The 18586-nt window shown below is 46.1% G+C and overlaps 1 protein-coding gene across 3 annotated transcripts in view; it reads left to right on the top strand.

The window, feature by feature from the left end:
- RNF32 (ring finger protein 32) overlaps positions 1-11338 on the top strand; it is a 42937-nt gene extending 31599 nt beyond the window's left edge. For all 3 annotated transcript variants that reach the window (XM_059932952.1, XM_059932951.1, XM_059932953.1), the window contains exons 8-9: positions 10247-10414; positions 11108-11338. In XM_059932952.1, coding sequence (XP_059788935.1) covers positions 10247-10414; positions 11108-11338 — 399 coding nt within the window. The remainder of the gene's footprint in view (positions 1-10246; positions 10415-11107) is intronic.
- Positions 11339-18586: the final 7248 nt, after the last annotated feature.

Below are 18586 nucleotides of genomic sequence, written 5' to 3'. Positions count from 1 at the left end.
TCTAAAAAAGTCAAACTCACAGAAACAGAGCAGATGGTGGTGGCCAGGGGCTTGGGGAGAGGGGCGGGGGGAACGGGGAGATGCCGGTCAGAGAGCAAGCTTCCAGTTAGGAGATGTCCTAATGCATAGCGTGGTGACTGCTGTTAACCGTATGGTATTATAGCCTTGAAAGTTGCCAAGAGATCTGAAACGTTCTCACCACAAAAAAGAAATGGTAACTGTGTGAGATGGTGGGGGTGTTAACTAACCCTCCGGTGGCCATCGTTTCCCAACATATAAATGCATCAAATCATCACATTGTACACCTTAAACTTACACCATGTTGTACATCAGTTATATCCCAATAAAGCTGTAATGAGGGAGAACATCCTTGTTAAATATCAAAATATATATAAAATTTTGGTAACTAAGATTCTTGTGAAATGTTAGATGAACCAGTAGAAAGTCACCCACCTCAGTGCACAGGGATTCTAAGTCTACAGTAAAGGACACATATGAGATCAGTGAAGAAAAAGATTGAGAAAATCAATTAATTTATGCATTCATGTGAAGGAGAAAAATAGACATTACTTCATACCTTATCCTCAGAAAAGTTCCACTTGGATTAATTATGTAAATACTTTTTAAGTGAATAAATAAAATTAGTAGATTACAACATAGATGTCGTACTGGGCACTGAGCTCTGCCCGCGCTCTGGCAGGGGGAACGGCCTGGTGACCCCGGTGTGAGGTAGGAGCTTCGAAAGCCCTCCTGACGCTGCAGGTGGAGCGAGGGGTCAGCGGCCCCCACCTCGCCAGGCCGCTGTGCAGAAAAGTACTGGACACACTGACGGTGGGCAAGGCAAAGGGACCGCCTTCACTTGGATTTTTAGTAACAGTGGAGCATTGGCTTACGCATACATTAAGACACATATATTATTTAGGGGTTTCGGCTATTTTCTTGTGGTTTTTAAAAGATGTAATCCTGTGAGTAGAATAAGTATTTCACGGTGCAATACTAGAACAGCCTGATGACAAAGAATGTTAGACATATGAAACAACCCTGCACCCTGAGTTAGTAAAGAAAGAAATCATCATCCAGAGGTGCCTTTAGGAAAGACTTTTATCTTAGTTTAATAGCATACCCTATTTTACAAAAAGAATTAAATAGCATTTTTCTAATGATAGAAACTGAATTTTATTCAGTTCATCAAGGAACATACGTGTGTTTCAGTAAAAAAATAAGTTTGAACTGATCATTTTCCTTTAAATACCTGTAAAAATACTTTAACTTAAGCTTGTCCGTATAATGAGGCTTTAAAATCTAGAAATCACAGATTAAGATATTTAAAGTAAAAATATAACTCTTGGTCCTGGATTCTCATTATATTCATCTTTACAGTTTTTCAGAACTAAACTTGTATCCTGAAGCCCAGCTTCAGAAGAATTGGGGTCCGTAGGTTTCCTAGTAATAGATGCAGTGAAAGATAAATTCCAAAGCCAAAGTGAACAGTGAGTTTATCAAGGCTCCTTTGGGCGGGAGACCAGCTCTGTGACAGGGACATTCCAGGAGTGCCAGGTTTCCTGCACAGGCCTGCCTTTCAGCTCTGCGTTTTGACACCCGTGTCTTCACCCCGTCACCCTCCTCACAACATAAATGTGCACAGAACTTTAGATCAGTGGACTATTAGGGATCCAGTGTTTGAATTTTAGAAATTGGAGTGTTTACAAAGCAAAATGTGCAGTGACTACAGTATCAGGTATGGTAAAATTCTTCATTATCTGTGGAACCACAGTTCTTGAATCTGGGGTGACGTGCAACCACCAGCCACATTTCTAAGCTGTATCTCCATACTCACCACTGGTGACAGTTAAATTAATGCAAATTCGTCTTATGTTTAGTCTAAACAATTGAAATTGCAAATTACTAGAAGAAATAGATCATGTGATGCATCCTGCTGTCCAAGGCAGATAAATAAATGTCAGATCCACCGCCTCATTAGTCAGTGAGACCAAGACGTTGCAGCAGCTTCTGCCTTCTCCCCCAGCAGCCTGCTGCCATTCTGTACTCCAGTGGCCTCCAGACCTTTGGAGTCTACAGATGGTCAAAGAGAGACTCAGGGCTCCAACAAGGTCACTGCCAAGAGTTAAAACCAAGCATCATACACCATCAGAATCATCTCATAAAAGGAGGACTATTTTTCAACACCAGGAAAGTTGGAAATGCTTGACCACATACTAAAGGATATGCCTTTACACTGAACCATTTAGCTTTAAAAAATTTCACTCCACTGAATTCACTTTTTTTCTCTTCTGGCAGATGGGTGAAAACTTCTTTGTCATACTTGGGAACCACTGGTTTAATTACCTTCAGGGAAAAGAAGTCTAATCAACAGAAAAGAAAGGCAAAGAGGGATAATAATGTGATATTTTTAGGCACAATAAATGAGGAAGTGCTTGTTTCCTTTAAAGTTTCAAGCTCTCACCAAGATGGATATGTTTTTAATACTCTAGATTAGATTAGCTCAGGCCATTCTATTTTTATAAATTAATCTATCTTACTTGCAAAAGAACTGTGGCCTTGCATTTTCACTCTTCTGTTGCAGAGGGGAATTAATGAAGTCTTTCCTTACCTTAGTTTTCCTGCATCTACTGGGTCTTAACTAATTAGTAGAATACAGAGGTCATCTTTGTACAAATAGCCATGCTTCCATATGCTGAGGATTTCTCTTCGCAGATCTGCCTTGCTTTGAAATATCGCTGGCACATTCCTAACAAGACTGAAGCAGAGCAAAGTGAAGTTGTGTTACACTGTAGGTTCTTTTAAATAGATGGCAGTCCCGCGGTAAGAACTGCGCGGGTCAAATGTTGCGTTTTGTACCCACAAGTAAGTGTCAGAAGTAACCTTGAGTCAGCAGCGCCTTTGTCATGGAGGGCGCTGGGGCCGTAGGGATGATCCAGGAGGCCTGGTGCGCTCCTGCGTCGTCTGGTGAACTCAGATCAAAGCCGCCTGGAGAGGTCACTAGAGCTGCTGTGCTCATACCTGTCACCAGTGTGTACAGAAAGCCCAAGTGTTGCCCAGAATGCAGTGGTTGGTCCTTGAATGCCTTTGATCCTTATCTAGAAATTCTGCTAGCATATGTCATATAATTGAGGTATGGCCTTTTATTGCTGCAATTAAAACTTTTCAAATGCATTATACTATCTCAACCCAAGCTAAAAGTCCTGAGCATTGTTTAAAAAGTGAGGTTAGGGATTTGTCAGATGCTGTGGGTGACTTTAGGGGCTGCCGCTCCCACACCCTCCCGCAGGAGATTTCTCTTACTTTTTTTCATTTACATCTCGCCAAACAGCATAATGGTCTTAAAGTTTGTTTAGTCCTTTGACTTCCTTTATCACATAGAGATGGCAAACATTCTGTTGCTAACTTGAAGTGGCTCCAAGCAGCAAGACGGGGAGGATATTAAACCAGTAAAAGCTTATCAACTGATTCATTGATATGCTGTAAATTCCAGGCTTTTCACTTTGCTTTTGAGGGCGGCCGTAAGTCAACACATTAGTAAGCAATTGCTGACATCAAGATGGATGCTGAGAGGGGCCTCCTGGGCAGACAGAGTTCACCTGGGCACTTGTGTTAGTATATTTTTTTTACTGTTTAGCCAGGATGTACTTGTAAATGACCAGTAATTGCTTTATATATCAATAACCTGAATTCGTAATTACTTAATTTATCAACTATCTGAAATGTGAGACTGAAAAAGAAAAATATAAGAAGATATTCATTTTTTTAATTGAAAATTTTATGTATTTTGTCCATAGAATTAATATTAACCACTAGTTTGAAAACTAGAACTCAATCGTCTTTACGTGTGTGGTGCTTGCCTTTTCAATCACTGAAGGCCTCTGACCCGTGTGACAGTGAGGCAGTAAATAGAAGGATGCTAATCACACAGGAATTTGACATTTAAGAAATATTTCTTAATAGCTACACTTAGGACGTTGCTCTGACCTGGCCACGATAGGGAGTCCGTAAATATATGCTGATTTAAGTTTTTACAATATTACCCTTGTTAACTTTCCAATACTTGAAGCACAAGAATAAAGACGGTCACATCAGTTCACTTTTAGAAATTTGCCATAAATATATACTGAAGGATTTTCGGTATGTTTATTAACAAGCTAACGTCAGTATTATAATTAGAAGCCAAACATTGATGCGTCACTGAATCTTGACACGGCAGGCTCCTTCAGCATCATTCCACGCAGACACTGTCCTTTTTTTCAACCCCCACAAAGAAACTTGTACTGCACTCCTTTAGAATATGCACATTAGGGCATGTATGTGTCTCCATTTCTAATCTTTTGCAAACTAAAGTCGACATTTTTTATTGAACGCCAAGGGCCTCGCCAAGATGAATCTAAGGAACGAGGAGATAAGAAATACACACAGGAAAAAGGTATGAGCACCCAGCCGGTGACAAGTGTCAAGCGAAGGGGCCAAAAGTGCTCTCTGGGCGTCCGGAGAGAGCGCACGTCCAGCCCAGGCGCGGGGGACACACAGCTGTGCAGAGGTCGCAGGGACGGAGGAGCATGACAGTCACTCGTGGGCTGAGTGAGTCTGGCCAGACCGGAAGATCCCTATGGGAAAGTAGTGCCTTTCCTGAGGAGAGGCGGGGGCGAGGCCCGGGGCGGAGAAGCTGGCGTCAGGGATGGAGGGCGAGGTGGGGACGGCAGTGCCCCCTGCAGGCGGTGAGGGCGAGGGAGCAGCTGGGGGCGCCTGGCCCACGCCTGCCCGCCCCTCCTGCCCCTGCACCTCGCAGTCAGACCCTCTCTTCCGCACCCTCTCCCGGCCCCACCCCGCCTTCCTGCTGGGTTGGGCGCCCTGTCCTTAAAGGAACAAGATGTGCCCCGGCCCGGCCCGGCCCGGCCCAGGCTCCTCTGGGACCCGTCTGTGCTTTCTATCCCTCACCCTGCCACAGCTAAACGGCAGCGTAAAGGCAAAATTACTTAGCTTAGGTTGAATAACCTGCAGTTTAAGTCTTTAACCACCACTGCCTATAAAGGGGACTGTTACTCTTCTCCTGACGACATGCTTCCGTGTAAGCCGAGGAAGAAGGCGTGGTCGTTACCGAGTGTGAAAGTGACGCCAGGTGTGCCAGGTGCGCCAGGTGCGCCAGGCAGGCTGGCGGACAGGAAACCGCAATCGCGCGCACCTGCGTCCGGCACTGACCCTGCACCTCGCCCGGTCAGGACGTGGTTCCGGGTGGGGAGCCGCTGCTTCCCAGCGGCCTCCGCAGACCCGAGCGTCGCCCCGGAGCCCCTGCCTGCTTCCCCACCAGACTCACGGCCGCCTCTGGGTGCGCCCCACCTTCCTGGAGGGAAAGAGGCAGGAAACACGCCGTTGAAAACGGTATCAGTTTCAACCAGCCGTGTCATGGAGAAAACCCCGAGGAGACGAAGGCGCAGGGAGCCGACTGTGAGGGTCGGAGGCCAGCGAGGCCGGCCGGGCGCGTTAAGGCCCGCCCTCCGCACAGGCACTAGCTGCATCTGCGAAACTGACGAGCCCGTTTCTTCAGCTAGTGGTTCTGCCGTGTCCCCCGTAGTTGGCGTACAGAGCGACCCACAGACAGACAGAGGCGGGGACCCAGGGAGAGCTCTGCACGGTGGGCCAGCGCTGAGTGCAGCACTCCCAGCGCCCGAGCTGACAGTGAGAAGGAACGGAGGCGGCCCGCAGCGCAGGGAGGCGACAGCGGGGGCCGTCCCCACGGGGCCACGTGGGACCCAGCAGCGTGCACACCAGCTCCAACTCAAGCCGTGAGAACTCACTCAACGTGTAGGAAGAGCACCACAGAGATACCTCGCCACACACGTGACAACATTAACATATATATACAGAGGGGGATATGTAAATACTCGTGGCCTCCACATTTACTCTGTGGCTCTAAGTGACCTTTGAAAGCTCACGGGGACACCTCACACTTGGAGTTGGGTGGTTACGTCTCCAGGAATGATGACTAAAGCTGTGTTAAATAACTTTGACTCAAAAATTAATCGGGAAACTTCTATGATGGCAGTTCTCAAGCATGAGTGAGCATCAGAACCCCGTGGGGGTTGTTAAACCACAGACGGCTGCTTCCTACCTGCAGGTTCTGACCCAGGAGGGCTGGGCCGGCCCGGGAGTTGGCATTGCTGACAAGTTACCAGGTGATGCAGATGCTGCGGGTCCGGGGACCTCACCTGAGAAGCAGCATTGCGATCCTTTCACACCAACCTGTCTGCTCCAAGTAGCACTTCTGTTCAGAACTAATTTGAGACCATACCTCATAATCTGAGATGCTCTGTAAGGTCTGGAATAGAACGTGATCCTTTTTATTCTGAGGTATAATTTTGGAGGAAGAAAAGACCTTACCTTACAGGTCTATATGGGAAATACCTCACACTTCAAGAAAACCCAATTTACAGAAAACTTGAATTATAAAACATTAATTGGAAGGCAGTTGTATGCATTTCCAAGTAATTCTTCCTTTTTATAAAGTATAGGGAACTCTTCTACTTTCAATAATTTATTTGGAGTTTATCAGGTATTTGAAAGGCTGAGGAACAGAGAAAATGAAACACTGCCGGCTGGAGCCCATAAGCTAGGATCCAGCTGCCAGGCAAGTGTAATTAGAATCAGCAAGAAACAGAATTGGATTCATAGATGGAAAAGCATCTTCCTCCAGACCTCCAAGTACGGCTGAAAAACAACTGCATGCAAAACCCCAAAACACAGGTGCCTGGATTCAAACCCCGTGGGCCGCCTGCCGTGTTACAGCACGGCCTTTCCCTGAAACCCAGCACGCATCCTTGTTAACACCCAGGGACCAAGGCTGGGCAGGCTCACTCACCACAGCCGCTGCCCCCTTCCCGCGCAGGCTCGAGTCTTCTTGCGGGACGGATGGGAATTGGGAGGGAACACCAGGTCCGCGAAGGCACCTTCTGATGGAGGTGACTTACCCAGACGTGGCATCCCGCCAGGTTGTCCACATAAAAACAAATGAACAGACAAACCGCGCACATGGGATGTCCAGTAGAGTAGGATACTTGAAATGGGAAAGTCCTCCACGTCCACGGAGAACATGTTCCGTGCATCACACACCTAAATGACTGCGAGGTTTGATGGGCTGAGTTCCTTTCATCCTGCCCAGTTCCATGAAACAGCCACGGTCTCTCAGCCAGGACACTGCTAATTGCTGAAACAAATAAACCCCTAATTTCAACGACTGAAAATAGAAGCTTCAGTGACCTGAGTCGCAGCGTGCCACCCTGTGGGACACAGATACTGTCCCCCCCATCCTTTTGCCCTACCATCCCCTGGGCCTCAGAGACCTGTGTGTCCAGCCCAGAGACCCCATTCCCATTGGAAACGCTGTGTCACGTGGCCCCACCTAGCACAGGGGGAACGGGGAATGTGGTTTCTGGACGGGACGCCAACTTCTGCAGACCGCTCTGTGCTGGGGAAGGACGAGCACGACAGCCAGCAGGTGACAGCCGCCACTGTCACACCCTTTAAACAACAGATCACCCCTACCATTTACATCAGCCTTCAAACGTTTAACAGAGGAGCTATCGGAGTGGCCCTGGGTTGGCTACCTCTCCGTGCCCGGACGTGAGGTCACTCCTTTCTAGTGTCTTTCTGAGCCGCCAGGCCACGCTGTCCAGTGCAGGGAGCCACGAGCCACCTGTGGCCGTCCAGTCCAAATGGAGGTGTGATGCGCGGGCACAGCAAGCTCGGATTTCAAAGCCTTTCAGGAAGGAAAGGATATAAAGATCTCAACAGCTTATTCAACTGATACATTTTGAAGTGATAAATATTTTGGATATGCTGGGTTACGTAAAATATTAAATTTAATTCCACCTATTTAGAAACTTTTCTTAATGTGGCTCCTATAAATTTTAAGATTAGACATGGCTCACGTGACATTTCTTGCAGACGGTGTCGATCTAGACTAGCTGGTGAAGTCTTACATTTTAGCAAGTTCTAAAACAATTATACGAAAAGGGTTTTTTCCAAGTATATCATACAGCACTTTGAGAAGATCAGGGAGAGAAAAAAAATAAGACCAAATACAGCCCTATCCCCAAATCTCTTTAATAAAAACCATTTACTCCTGTGCCCCAGCTGTTCACAGGCCTTTTTCTTTTCTTTAAATTTTTATTGGAGTGTAGTTGATTTACAGTGTTGTGTTAGTTTCAGGTGTAAAGCAAAGTGAATCAGTTATACATATACATATATCCACTCTTTTTTAGGTTCTTTTCCCATATAGGTCATTACAGAGTACTGAGTAGAGTTCCCTGTGCTATACAGTAGGTCCTTATTAGTTACCTATTTTATATATAGTAGTGTGTATATGTCAATCCCAGTCTTCCAATTTATCCCTCTCCCCTCACCTCTGGTAACCATAAATTTGTTTTCTAAATCTGTGACTCTATTTCTGTTTTGTAGATAAATTCATACTGAGTGAAGTAAGTCAGGCAGAGAAAGACAAATATCATATGATAGCGCTTGTATGTGGAATCTAAAAAAAAGGGAGGGGGTACAAATGAACTTGCCCAGTCTTTTCTCATAAGATTCCCTCAACAACGAATGTAACTTGCCCAAGGTCACTCAGCTGGTAACTGAGAGTCTGGATTTGAACCCACAGTGATAATCCAGGTCTTTAAAACGTAACTGAAATCCATGAAACTCTTTTTCCTTCCCAGCCCATCTAAGGAGACCGACTTCTGGAATCTTGAAGCCCTTTGGAATCACAATATCACTCACCTATCTAGGCAACCCTGCTAATGTGTATGTTCCTGAAAAATCATGCAGGACTTATGGGAAAATGGGCAAGCCATCTAAAACCTGCACAACTGTAACCAAAACACTAACAAAAACCCTAAAAAGTTTAAGACGTTACATTTCTAATAAACCAATAACTATACGACCTTGTCTTTTCTAAAAAGGAGTGGATGGCACCTTGATGGAAGGGTATACACAGAAGACTTAAAGATTCCTAATTTGGGAGATTACAATTCACAGAGATCAGAGAGACTCACACAGTAAACATTTCCAAAGGCCAGACTGAGTCCAGAGCAGGGAGGCTGGAGGATATCACAGTTTCGCTACTTTGCAGTGAGCAACTGTTACCACTTAATGGACCAAAAATGCACACACTTTGGTCCATCTGGGGGAAGTCACGCATGAGTCCACATACCTCCCACGTGATCTAGGCATGTTGCATTTTACGAATCACACGGGAGGGAACTTGCACTGCAAATGCGTGCATTCATCCTGGCAATTCTGGTTTGCTGCCATCAGGAGGCAACAGCATGCCACAGCCAACAACTAACTCATTTGTCCTGAGATCACTATGCTTTTCTAAATCTTTTTGTATCAAAATATAGACCTTTATAAAAGGACTGAGCTTGGCGGAACATTAGAGACTGTATTTAAGGCTAATGCTTCTAAAGCAGAACAAAAGTTTGAGATAAAATGTAACATGCCGTCTCCATATTTATGCTAGCAGTGAAAACAGAATTTTAAGGTAAGTCCTAAAGATGTGTTCTGTAGCAAGGGGACATACAATTGTCCATAACTGATTAACTCAGCTTATTTTTTAAGGTCCTTAGGCAAGGGGTGGGGTTCAAAATTATGATTTTAGAGCTCGGTGAGAAAAGCAGAATGAGTAACCGGTTTGAAAGAAGGAGATAATCTTTCTCTTGGAAAGATTACTTTCTAAATGTTTTTTAAAAACCATTTTTTAAAACGTTCACACTAAAATGATCATTCATAGTCTGCAACCCCAGGGGAAGATGTTGTGGAGCAAGGGGAAGCGAAGCAGTTCTCATTAGTGATGGCCTGGTGGTGGCCCCAGGAGAGCGGCCCTGTGCAGTGACCGTCCCCGTGAAGACTAGAGTAGCTGGTGCCAGACCAGGATGACCATGTGACTACTTGTGCAAAATTCTAATCCTTTCTCCTCTCAACTTCTCATCAATGTACTCCCTGCTAACAAGCAAGGCTTACAACCAGGTGCCCCGTTCTGGTAAAATCTCTGCACCAATTCTCTGGACTTGGAGTGATTAAGGAAATCGCCGTGTGTCTATTTCCCCAAGAAGTACTATTCAGAGGCAGGGCCTTAGGGAAATGAGCAGGAAGGGTGGTCGGGACTCAAGAAGGTGCTTCCCTTCAACCTCCCTCCAGAACTTCTCACTGCCTTTGTGTAAGTGTGCCCCCGCCGTGTCCCCAGTTCACAGAAATCAGCCACCGCCTGCTGTGCTCTTACCACACGGACATAGACGAGCTCTTCTCAGAGATCGACCGCTGCCTGGCCCTCAACCGCAGCGTGCTGCAGCAGCTCGAGGACAGGTGTGGCCACGAGCTCACGGAAGAGGAGTGGAGGAAGATCCAGACACAGGTAGGCTGTGCCCGGGACAGAGCAGCCAGCGGCTCTGCAGTGCTGCCTGGGGCGGGACCCACCAGGAAAGGGGGGGCCCGGCCTGTGCCCGCACCACGTGGGGCCCCAGGACCTTCACCACCCACTCTGGGGTGAGTGCCAAGGCCCTTGAGTGTGAAATTCTGCTTTGATGATGGCATTTTGTGAAAGCGCCGAGGGAAAAGGCCTCCCCACATGCTCTTCCCCCGCCCCCCGGAGTTTCCCCGCAGGTCCCAGCCTGCCCTCCTCTTGCATCTGTAGGAGCCGTGAAAGAACGACACTCCAAATCCCACAGAGGAAACAATTGCTTAGAAAATCACAGAAAGAGGAAAATGTATAAAGAAGTTTAGCAGCTACACAGTATCAAGAAATTTGAAAAAGACTACTCTTCATTGCTTAATTAAAAGAAACTCTGTATTATTAATGTTCAGCATTTTATAAAGTATTTGTGTTTCAAAATGGGTTATCCCAGGGGTGTCACTATCCCTTTCCATTTTTCACAAGAGTAGCAGAGTACGTAGATAATTAATGTTATTTTAACACAGAATGAAATGTCTTCATTTTTAGAAGATCCACGTCTGTCAGTGTACAGTTCTCACTTACATTTCCGGAACTTCCTATCACGATGAAACCAACCATCTGCGTGACAAACCCCCGTGTCCTTCTGTGTTGCAGGCCCTGCTCCGGGAGAGCCCCGAGTGCTCCATCTGCCTCAGCCCGCTCTCCGTCGGTGGCCAGGCTCACCCGGCCCCCTCGGCACGGCACACGGCCCTCCTGTCCTGCTCACACGTGTTCCACTACACGTGTCTCCTTGCTCTGGAGGAGTTCTCCTTGGGGGACAGTTCTCCCTTCCATGTGTGTCCTCTCTGCCGCTCTTGCTATCAAAAGAAAATTCTTGAATGTTGAATTCACAGGAATAAAATTATATAATTCAGGGGGAAAGGTTTACCTTAATTTTGGTAGTGTACTTAGGAAAGCTAACGATATTTTAAAAGCTGACAACCCATCCAATTTTAGTCTTTATAAAAAGAAAACTTCAGATTCATGAGTTGAATCAGTTGAGGTAAGTGAGGGATGGACTAAAAACTTCTGTCTTAGAGGTTCTGTAATTTGCTGATTTGCTCTGCCTCTAGTGGGCCATCTGGAATTGCTCGTAACAGTAAAGGGACTCCCTTCTGACACAGTAGCCTGGCTCACTGGCCCATTTCCACAGCGGTTCTGATTGGCCCGCAGGGGGGCTGCCGGTAGGGTTACAATACTCTGTCTTCCCAGGCCTGGCCCCCGCGTGGCTGGGTACTTACCTACAGCTAGTGTCGACCGCAACCTAAAGGTCCTCTGCCGCTCCTAATTCTTGTTTTGTAGTAACTGCTTTATTTCTATAGGATAAATTACTGTTGTACTTCAGCACTTTGAATATATAAACCCAAGACATGAAAATAAAATATTCAGTGGTTTCAACATCAGAAAATAGTAAATCACATAGTAATGACTTAGAGCCACATACACTGTTTGAGTTCATACGTGAAGAAATCCACGAAATCTTCCTGGGAGCCTGGTCGCTTACAAGAATGAAGCGCGGGCTTCCCTGGTGGCGCAGTGGTTGAGAATCTGCCTGCCAATGCAGGGGGCACGGGTTCGAGCCCTGGTCTGGGAAGATCCCACATGCCGCGGAGCGACTGGGCCCGTGAGCCACAATTACTGAGCCTGCGCGTCTGGAGCCTGTGCTCCGCAACAAGAGAGGCCGCGATAGTGAGAGGCCCGCGCACCGCGATGAAGAATGGCCCCCACTTGCCGCAACTGGAGAAAGCCCTCGCACAGAAACGAAGACCCAACACAGCCATAAATAAATAAATAAATAAATAAAATATTAAAAAAAAAAAAAAAAAAAAAAAAAGAATGAAGCGCAGTTGGATGGTGAGGTGCCCCAGCTGCTGGAACAGATAAGGCCCAAACCTCAGGGACGGACAAAGCGGCCTGTTCTTTTGAACCCCAGCCCTTCGGCAGCGGGTGAGGGCTGAGGGGCTTCTCTAAGTGGACCCTGGCTCCTGGCCCGTGGCTCGTGGCTCTGCCCGGGCTCCCAAGTGACTCTCCCATGTGCTGAGGCAGAGACGTTTGTGGCCACGCCGGGGCACCTGGCACACAAGACTGCAGCCACAGCTAACTGCAGGCAAGGAGACAGGAAGCCCGGCCTGGGAGGAAAAAGATAGACAGGTTGCCAAGGCCAGGAGCACGCCTGCCACGGGTGCAGAACAGCCCCAGTGTCGTGTGGGAAGAAATACTAAATGTATGTTCCTATTTATTTTCTACCCCATCCTTTTAAAACACTCATCTGGCATGTTTTATTTATATATAGCCATATACATGTATGTCATTTAAATGAGTCAATCCATACATGTTGGCGTGTGCTCACTTTTCAATGGTGGAGTTACAGGGGGAATGGACGTCAGGTTGGCTGGTTATCACGAAACTATCACAGTGGAGCTGTTCTGATGTGATTTTTCCCATTACAAAATGTGGAGACTAACTTGGAGAATGATTTAAAGAGTGAGTGAACACTTCTGTTGTGAGACAGCAGAGGGAGGCTGGATCCCAGACCTCACTTTTCTGTTCAGAAGGCCCACGAGGCAGAGCACAGCCGTGTGATAAGACTGGGCCAGTCTGATTCCAGGCCCCAAACCTGGCATCTGTGGGGAGAGTCCAGGGATGCCCAGGTCACTCAGTGATAGTAAGAGGCCCCTAAGGGCCAGGTGTGACCATGTCCCTGCCCTCCTGTCCCTGGGCACGATGACTGGGTGTGGCCGCCCAAACCCCCGGCAGTCCCGCCTGCTTTCTGAACCCACTTCTCAAGCCTTCCCACTGCATCTGCGAGCTGTCAAGTCCTTCCAGTAAACTCTTTTCCTGCTAGGTGAGCACGGTCCGCCTCTGCTCTTTGCAACCAAGTACTCCACTGACCGAGGCCTTAGTTAATTGTAGGCAGCGGGTACACAGGGAAAATCAGTGAGGATGGAAATCTGGGGTTGGTCATCATTGGGGAAGATGGCAGTGAAAACCCCATGAGTGTTCAGGGGTGAGTCTCACACAGCTGTGAAAGTCGATGGCAAATCAGGTGATTTTCTTATTGACAAGTCTTCTGGAACAGCATGCCCAACAAAGCCTTGGGGAGACCAAGTTACAACCACAGAACAGTAAAAAAAAAAAAAGCACTTCAGTGGAGTAGCTGCTTCTCTGGACAGTTTGAAGACGACAACACATTCTCAGGTCAAGCCACGAACACCACACGGACTTTTGTACGGTAACATCACAGCCTCTTCAGGTCTCATTCAAAACTTGGTCATCGTCCAAGAAAGAGTTGGGGCCCTAAGAAGCGTGAGTTTGGTGGAGGACTCACTTGGGAGAGGGAAAGTCTGTGATGTTATTTAAATCCATGTATAATCCATAAATTTCTGGAGTTATTTACAAATACCATTTTTACCTTTCCAGGTGGTTGGGTATTTAGTTTATTACCATTTTGATTAGTAAATCCCAGTTTTGTTTCATTTTATCAGGGAGTATGATTTTATTGTCCCATTGCTGTAAAAACGCTTATGACAAGCAGCATTTATTACTTATCTGTTGGATGGGGGCTGCCTGCTCTGTGGTGGGCTCAGCTGGGCTTGGCTGCAAACTGTACCTTAGATCCAGATGTGTCCCCTGAGCTTGGTGAATTTGGTTTCTGGCACCTGCAACCAAAGAGCTCTGATGAGCACAAGATAGCACAAACTAAGGTGGAACCAGAGAAGAGAAAGAAGCAAGAGGACTTCCCTGGCGGTCCAGTGCTTAAGACTCCTTGCTTCCACTGCAGGGGGCGCGGGTTCGATCCCTGGTCGGGGAGCTAGGGTCCCGCATGCCGTGTGGTGCAGCCAAAAAAAAAAAAAAGAAAGAAACGAGTGGTAGCAAAAGAAGGCAAGAAGGAGGCTGAGCTCCATACGATGAACACCCCGCACACCTGAGCTAGCAGTGGCCCCAAACAGGAAGACCGTGTGTTACGCGATTCCTCACGTCCATGAGTTAAAGAGAGTTCAGGGAGAAAATGGCTACCCTCTCTCTCTTTTTAAGAAAAGTGCCTCCTCTCTCTCATTGTTTGATTTGGTAACTGGGGTGGCTGTGGAGTACGGCTCGGATCTCCTTTCAAGAACACCGGCCGTGGGGAGTCAGCCGGCTGACGTCCTCCAGACGCTGCCCCTCCACGTCAGACTCGGAGCTCAAGCCAAGGCCACACGCTCCCCGGGCTGCTCCTGAGCACTCGGGGTCCAGACAACTCACACCAGTAGTCCTCCCACCTCACAGACCACCACTCCTTATGCTCACCTCAGACATGGCTTTTCCCATAAAAAGGCGGCTGTATGACAGACAGAATAAGCAGATGGTGTTCACTCCGAGGTCCCAAGATGCAGTGGTGAGTTTCCTGGGACAGATCTTGTAAAGTATTCCTCATACAGGCTGATGAGCTCACACCAAGGTCAACGTGTACTGATACACCTCAATGGACAACAGGGTGTGGACAGGTAACTTCCTCCCGGGGAAGCTGAGAGCCTGCAGAGGACACGCGAAGACGAGGCCCCGAGTCCGCCCTGAAGTGAGCGCTAACAGCACCAGAGTGCCTACTTAAGTAAGTCACATAGGGATCTCAGCTCTTATTCTAGTGGCGCAAACTCAGATGCCTTCTGCGGCCGAGCAATAACAGATAAGCGGGAAAGCAGTTGGTTACTGATTAGGATCCATGATCCTGAAACATGGAACTTAACGCTGCCAGATTATCTAATTTTTAAAGAGACTATCTCTCACTCAAAAGACACCGAGGCTTTTGACTCTGATGACAATATGGTACTGGCATAAAAAGACAAATAGATCAGTGGAACAGAATAGAGAGCCCAGAAATAAACCCAAGCATACATGATCGATTAATTTACATCAAACAAGCCAAGAATATACAATGAAGAAAGAAGTCTCTTTAATAAATGGTGTTGGAAAAACTCGACAGCTACATGCAAAAGAGTGATGCTGGACGCCAGTCTTAAACGATATACAAAAATCAACTCAAAATGGACTTAAGGACTTGAACGTAAGACCTGAAACCATAAAACTTCTAGAAGAATACACAGGTGGTAAGCTCCTTGACATAAATCTTAGCAATTATTTTTTGGATTTGACACCAAAAGCAATACAACAAAAGCAAAAATAAATAAATAAAAAATATAAAATAAAAAAGCTTCTGCAAAACAAATATCAACAAAATGAAAAGGTAACAACCTACAGAATGGGAGAAAATATTTGCAAATCATATATCTGTTAAGGGGTTAATATCCAAAAATACATAAAGAACTTACACAGCTCAATAGCAAAAAAATAATCTGATTAGAAAATGGACAGAAGATCTGAATAAACATTTTTCCAAATAAGACATACAGGTGGCTAACAGGTACATGAAAAGATGCTCAACATCAGTAATCAACAGGAAAATACAAATCAAAACCACAATGAGATATCACCTCACAACCGTTAGAATGACTACTATCAAAAAGACAAGAAAAAAGTGCTGGCGAGGGTGTGGAGAACAGGGAGCCCTCCTGCGCTGTTGGCGGGAATGTAAATTGGTGCAGCCACCGTGGAGAGCAGTATGGAGGTTCCTCAAAAAACTAAAAATAGAACTACCAAATGATTTAGCAATTCTACTTCCGGGTATGTATCCAGAAGAAATGAAATCAGGATCTCCAAGAGATGTCTGCATCCCCATATTCACTGCAGCATTATGTACAATAACCAAGTCATGAAGACAATTTTAAGCGTCCATCAATGGATGAATGGTTAGAGAACATGTGGTATGTAAAATATTATTCCTCTGTAAAAAGGAAATTCTGCCATTTGTGACAACATGGATGGAACTTAAAGCCATCACGCTAAGTGAAATAAGTAAGAGAAAGACAAATACCATATGATCTCACTTGTATGTGGAATCTAAAAAAACAAAAAAACAAACTCATAGATACAGAGGACAAATTGGTGGTGGCCAGTGGAAGGGGGGTGGAGGTGGTGAGCAAAATGGGTGAAGGGGGTCAAAAGGTACAAACTCACAGTTATAAAATAAGTCCTGGGGATGTAATGTGCAGCATGGGGACCAGAGTTAACAATACTGTACTGGAACCATCAAATGCTTACTTTATGCTTTCTGCAGGGAGTGTGGATGTACATCTAACTTACCTAAAATGGTGTAAGACTTTTTAAAAACTTTATCCCTGGTTCTCATGGTAGTGTTAGGGGATGAAGTTTTCTATGAGCCCCAATAACCAGCTGTAATATTGAATTCATGAGCCCAGGCCATAACCTATCTCTGCCCAGTGAGAGAAAGGCCTAAGAAGATCAAAGATTACACTTTGGCAAAATTCTTTGTTACATGATATTTCTGAAATTTTGAAATAATCTAGATGTGCAAAAAAGTTATGACAATAGAATTCCCATGTAGCCTTCACCCAGCTTCCCCTCATGTTAACATGCCATATAGTAAAATTGTCTAAACCAGAAACTAACACTGATACAATAGTGTTAACTAATCTACACATTTGATCAATTGTCTCTGAGATGTTTTGTGAACAAGAATTTTCTTTGCCAACAAGAATGCTAATGTCTAAAAGAATGTACCTTCCAAATTATAAGCCAAGTGTATACAGTGATGTCACCATACTATGTGGAAGTTTCCAGACAGAGGAGAATGAGTCATTGACAAGAGCTCCATGAAATGAAGAGTACGTCTAAGTATTCATAATTCCAAACACAAGGTTAGTGTTTGCTACATTAAAAGAGGCGAATAATCTTCAAAACAGTTTATGAGATATACTAATTAGAGTTTCAGGTTATAGAATTTAGAAATAAGCTTGATTTTATGGACAATTGGTTTATGGAAAAGGCACTGAAATCACACATATTGTTTACTATATTGCCACAACTGACTCATCATCTGGGGAAACAATAAAGCTGATCAAGGATCGGCTGGAACTGCATTCAGGTGCTCACGTCGGGGTCGGACCTGACTGCGGTGGCCTGAGTGCAAGACGAGTTGCCATCTCCTAGGGAGCCCCAGGAGGGCAGGCAGGGCAGCTGTGCACCCCACGGGCACCCAAGTTCTTGTGACTGTCCATCTTCAAGGTAAGTTCATGGTGGGAAGTGGCTCAGAGCCCCAGTCATAATTCCCTGTCACATCCACGGTGCTTCTCCTGGCGGACTCACTTCTTGGAGTCACCTTTCCGGGGGCCCTACACAGCAATCTCCCTGATCACCCCTGAGCCATGTGGCCACAGCTACCCACCGTGGGGGGCTGGGTACACTGCCACCTTACAGAAAACCAGACTTGTGGTGCTTAGCATGAAGGAGAGCAGGTGTGTGCCAGTGACGGTCTGCACAGCCACTCTCATTCCTTTCATCAAAATAAACTCCAGACAAAGGGATGCCTGATTACCAAAAAACGGAGGCTTAAAAGTAGTTATGTTTGAGGTGATGAAAATGTTCTGGAATTAGACGGTGGTGATGTTTGTGAATATACTTAATGTTAAAAGAGAAAAACCACAGGCCCAAAATGGTCACTTGTGTCACTTGTGCTAAAGCCCATGATACTTGACCTAACTGCAGTTTCGGCCTTCACCAGAAATGTAATCTTGATCAACCAGTCTGGAATCTTCTAGTCTTCACCAAGGAGGTAGTCTGCCACGTGGGCCCTCTCCACCCCCAGAGGAAGACGAGGCAATCTGCATGATGAAACCCTTGCTGTTCCCTTCCCCCCAAATGATGTCTTGAACCAAAAATATTCCTTCCTTTTCTTTGGCTAATAGCTCCCTTGCCCCACCCTTCTCCCTATAAAAACCTTCTGTTTTGTACAACCCCTGGGAGCTCCTTCTAGGTGCTAGATGGGATGCTGCCCTAATCATAAGCCACCTAATAAGGCCAATTAGAGCCTCAGTTTACTTGGTTGAATTTTGTTTTTTGAACACTAAACACCAGGGAACTGTTTACTCTGAGAGTGAATTTTACGGTGCACCGTCAAGCCCCCCAAGATGGCTGCTCTCTTGCTCTCTGGACATCCCCCGCTGGACCAGTCCCTGCCTCACCTACACCCTACTCACCTGG

This window comes from Balaenoptera ricei, chromosome 9 (assembly GCF_028023285.1).
Source record: "Balaenoptera ricei isolate mBalRic1 chromosome 9, mBalRic1.hap2, whole genome shotgun sequence".
NCBI classification, from domain to species: domain Eukaryota; kingdom Metazoa; phylum Chordata; class Mammalia; order Artiodactyla; family Balaenopteridae; genus Balaenoptera; species Balaenoptera ricei.
This window is presented reverse-complemented; position numbering and strand designations above follow the sequence as displayed.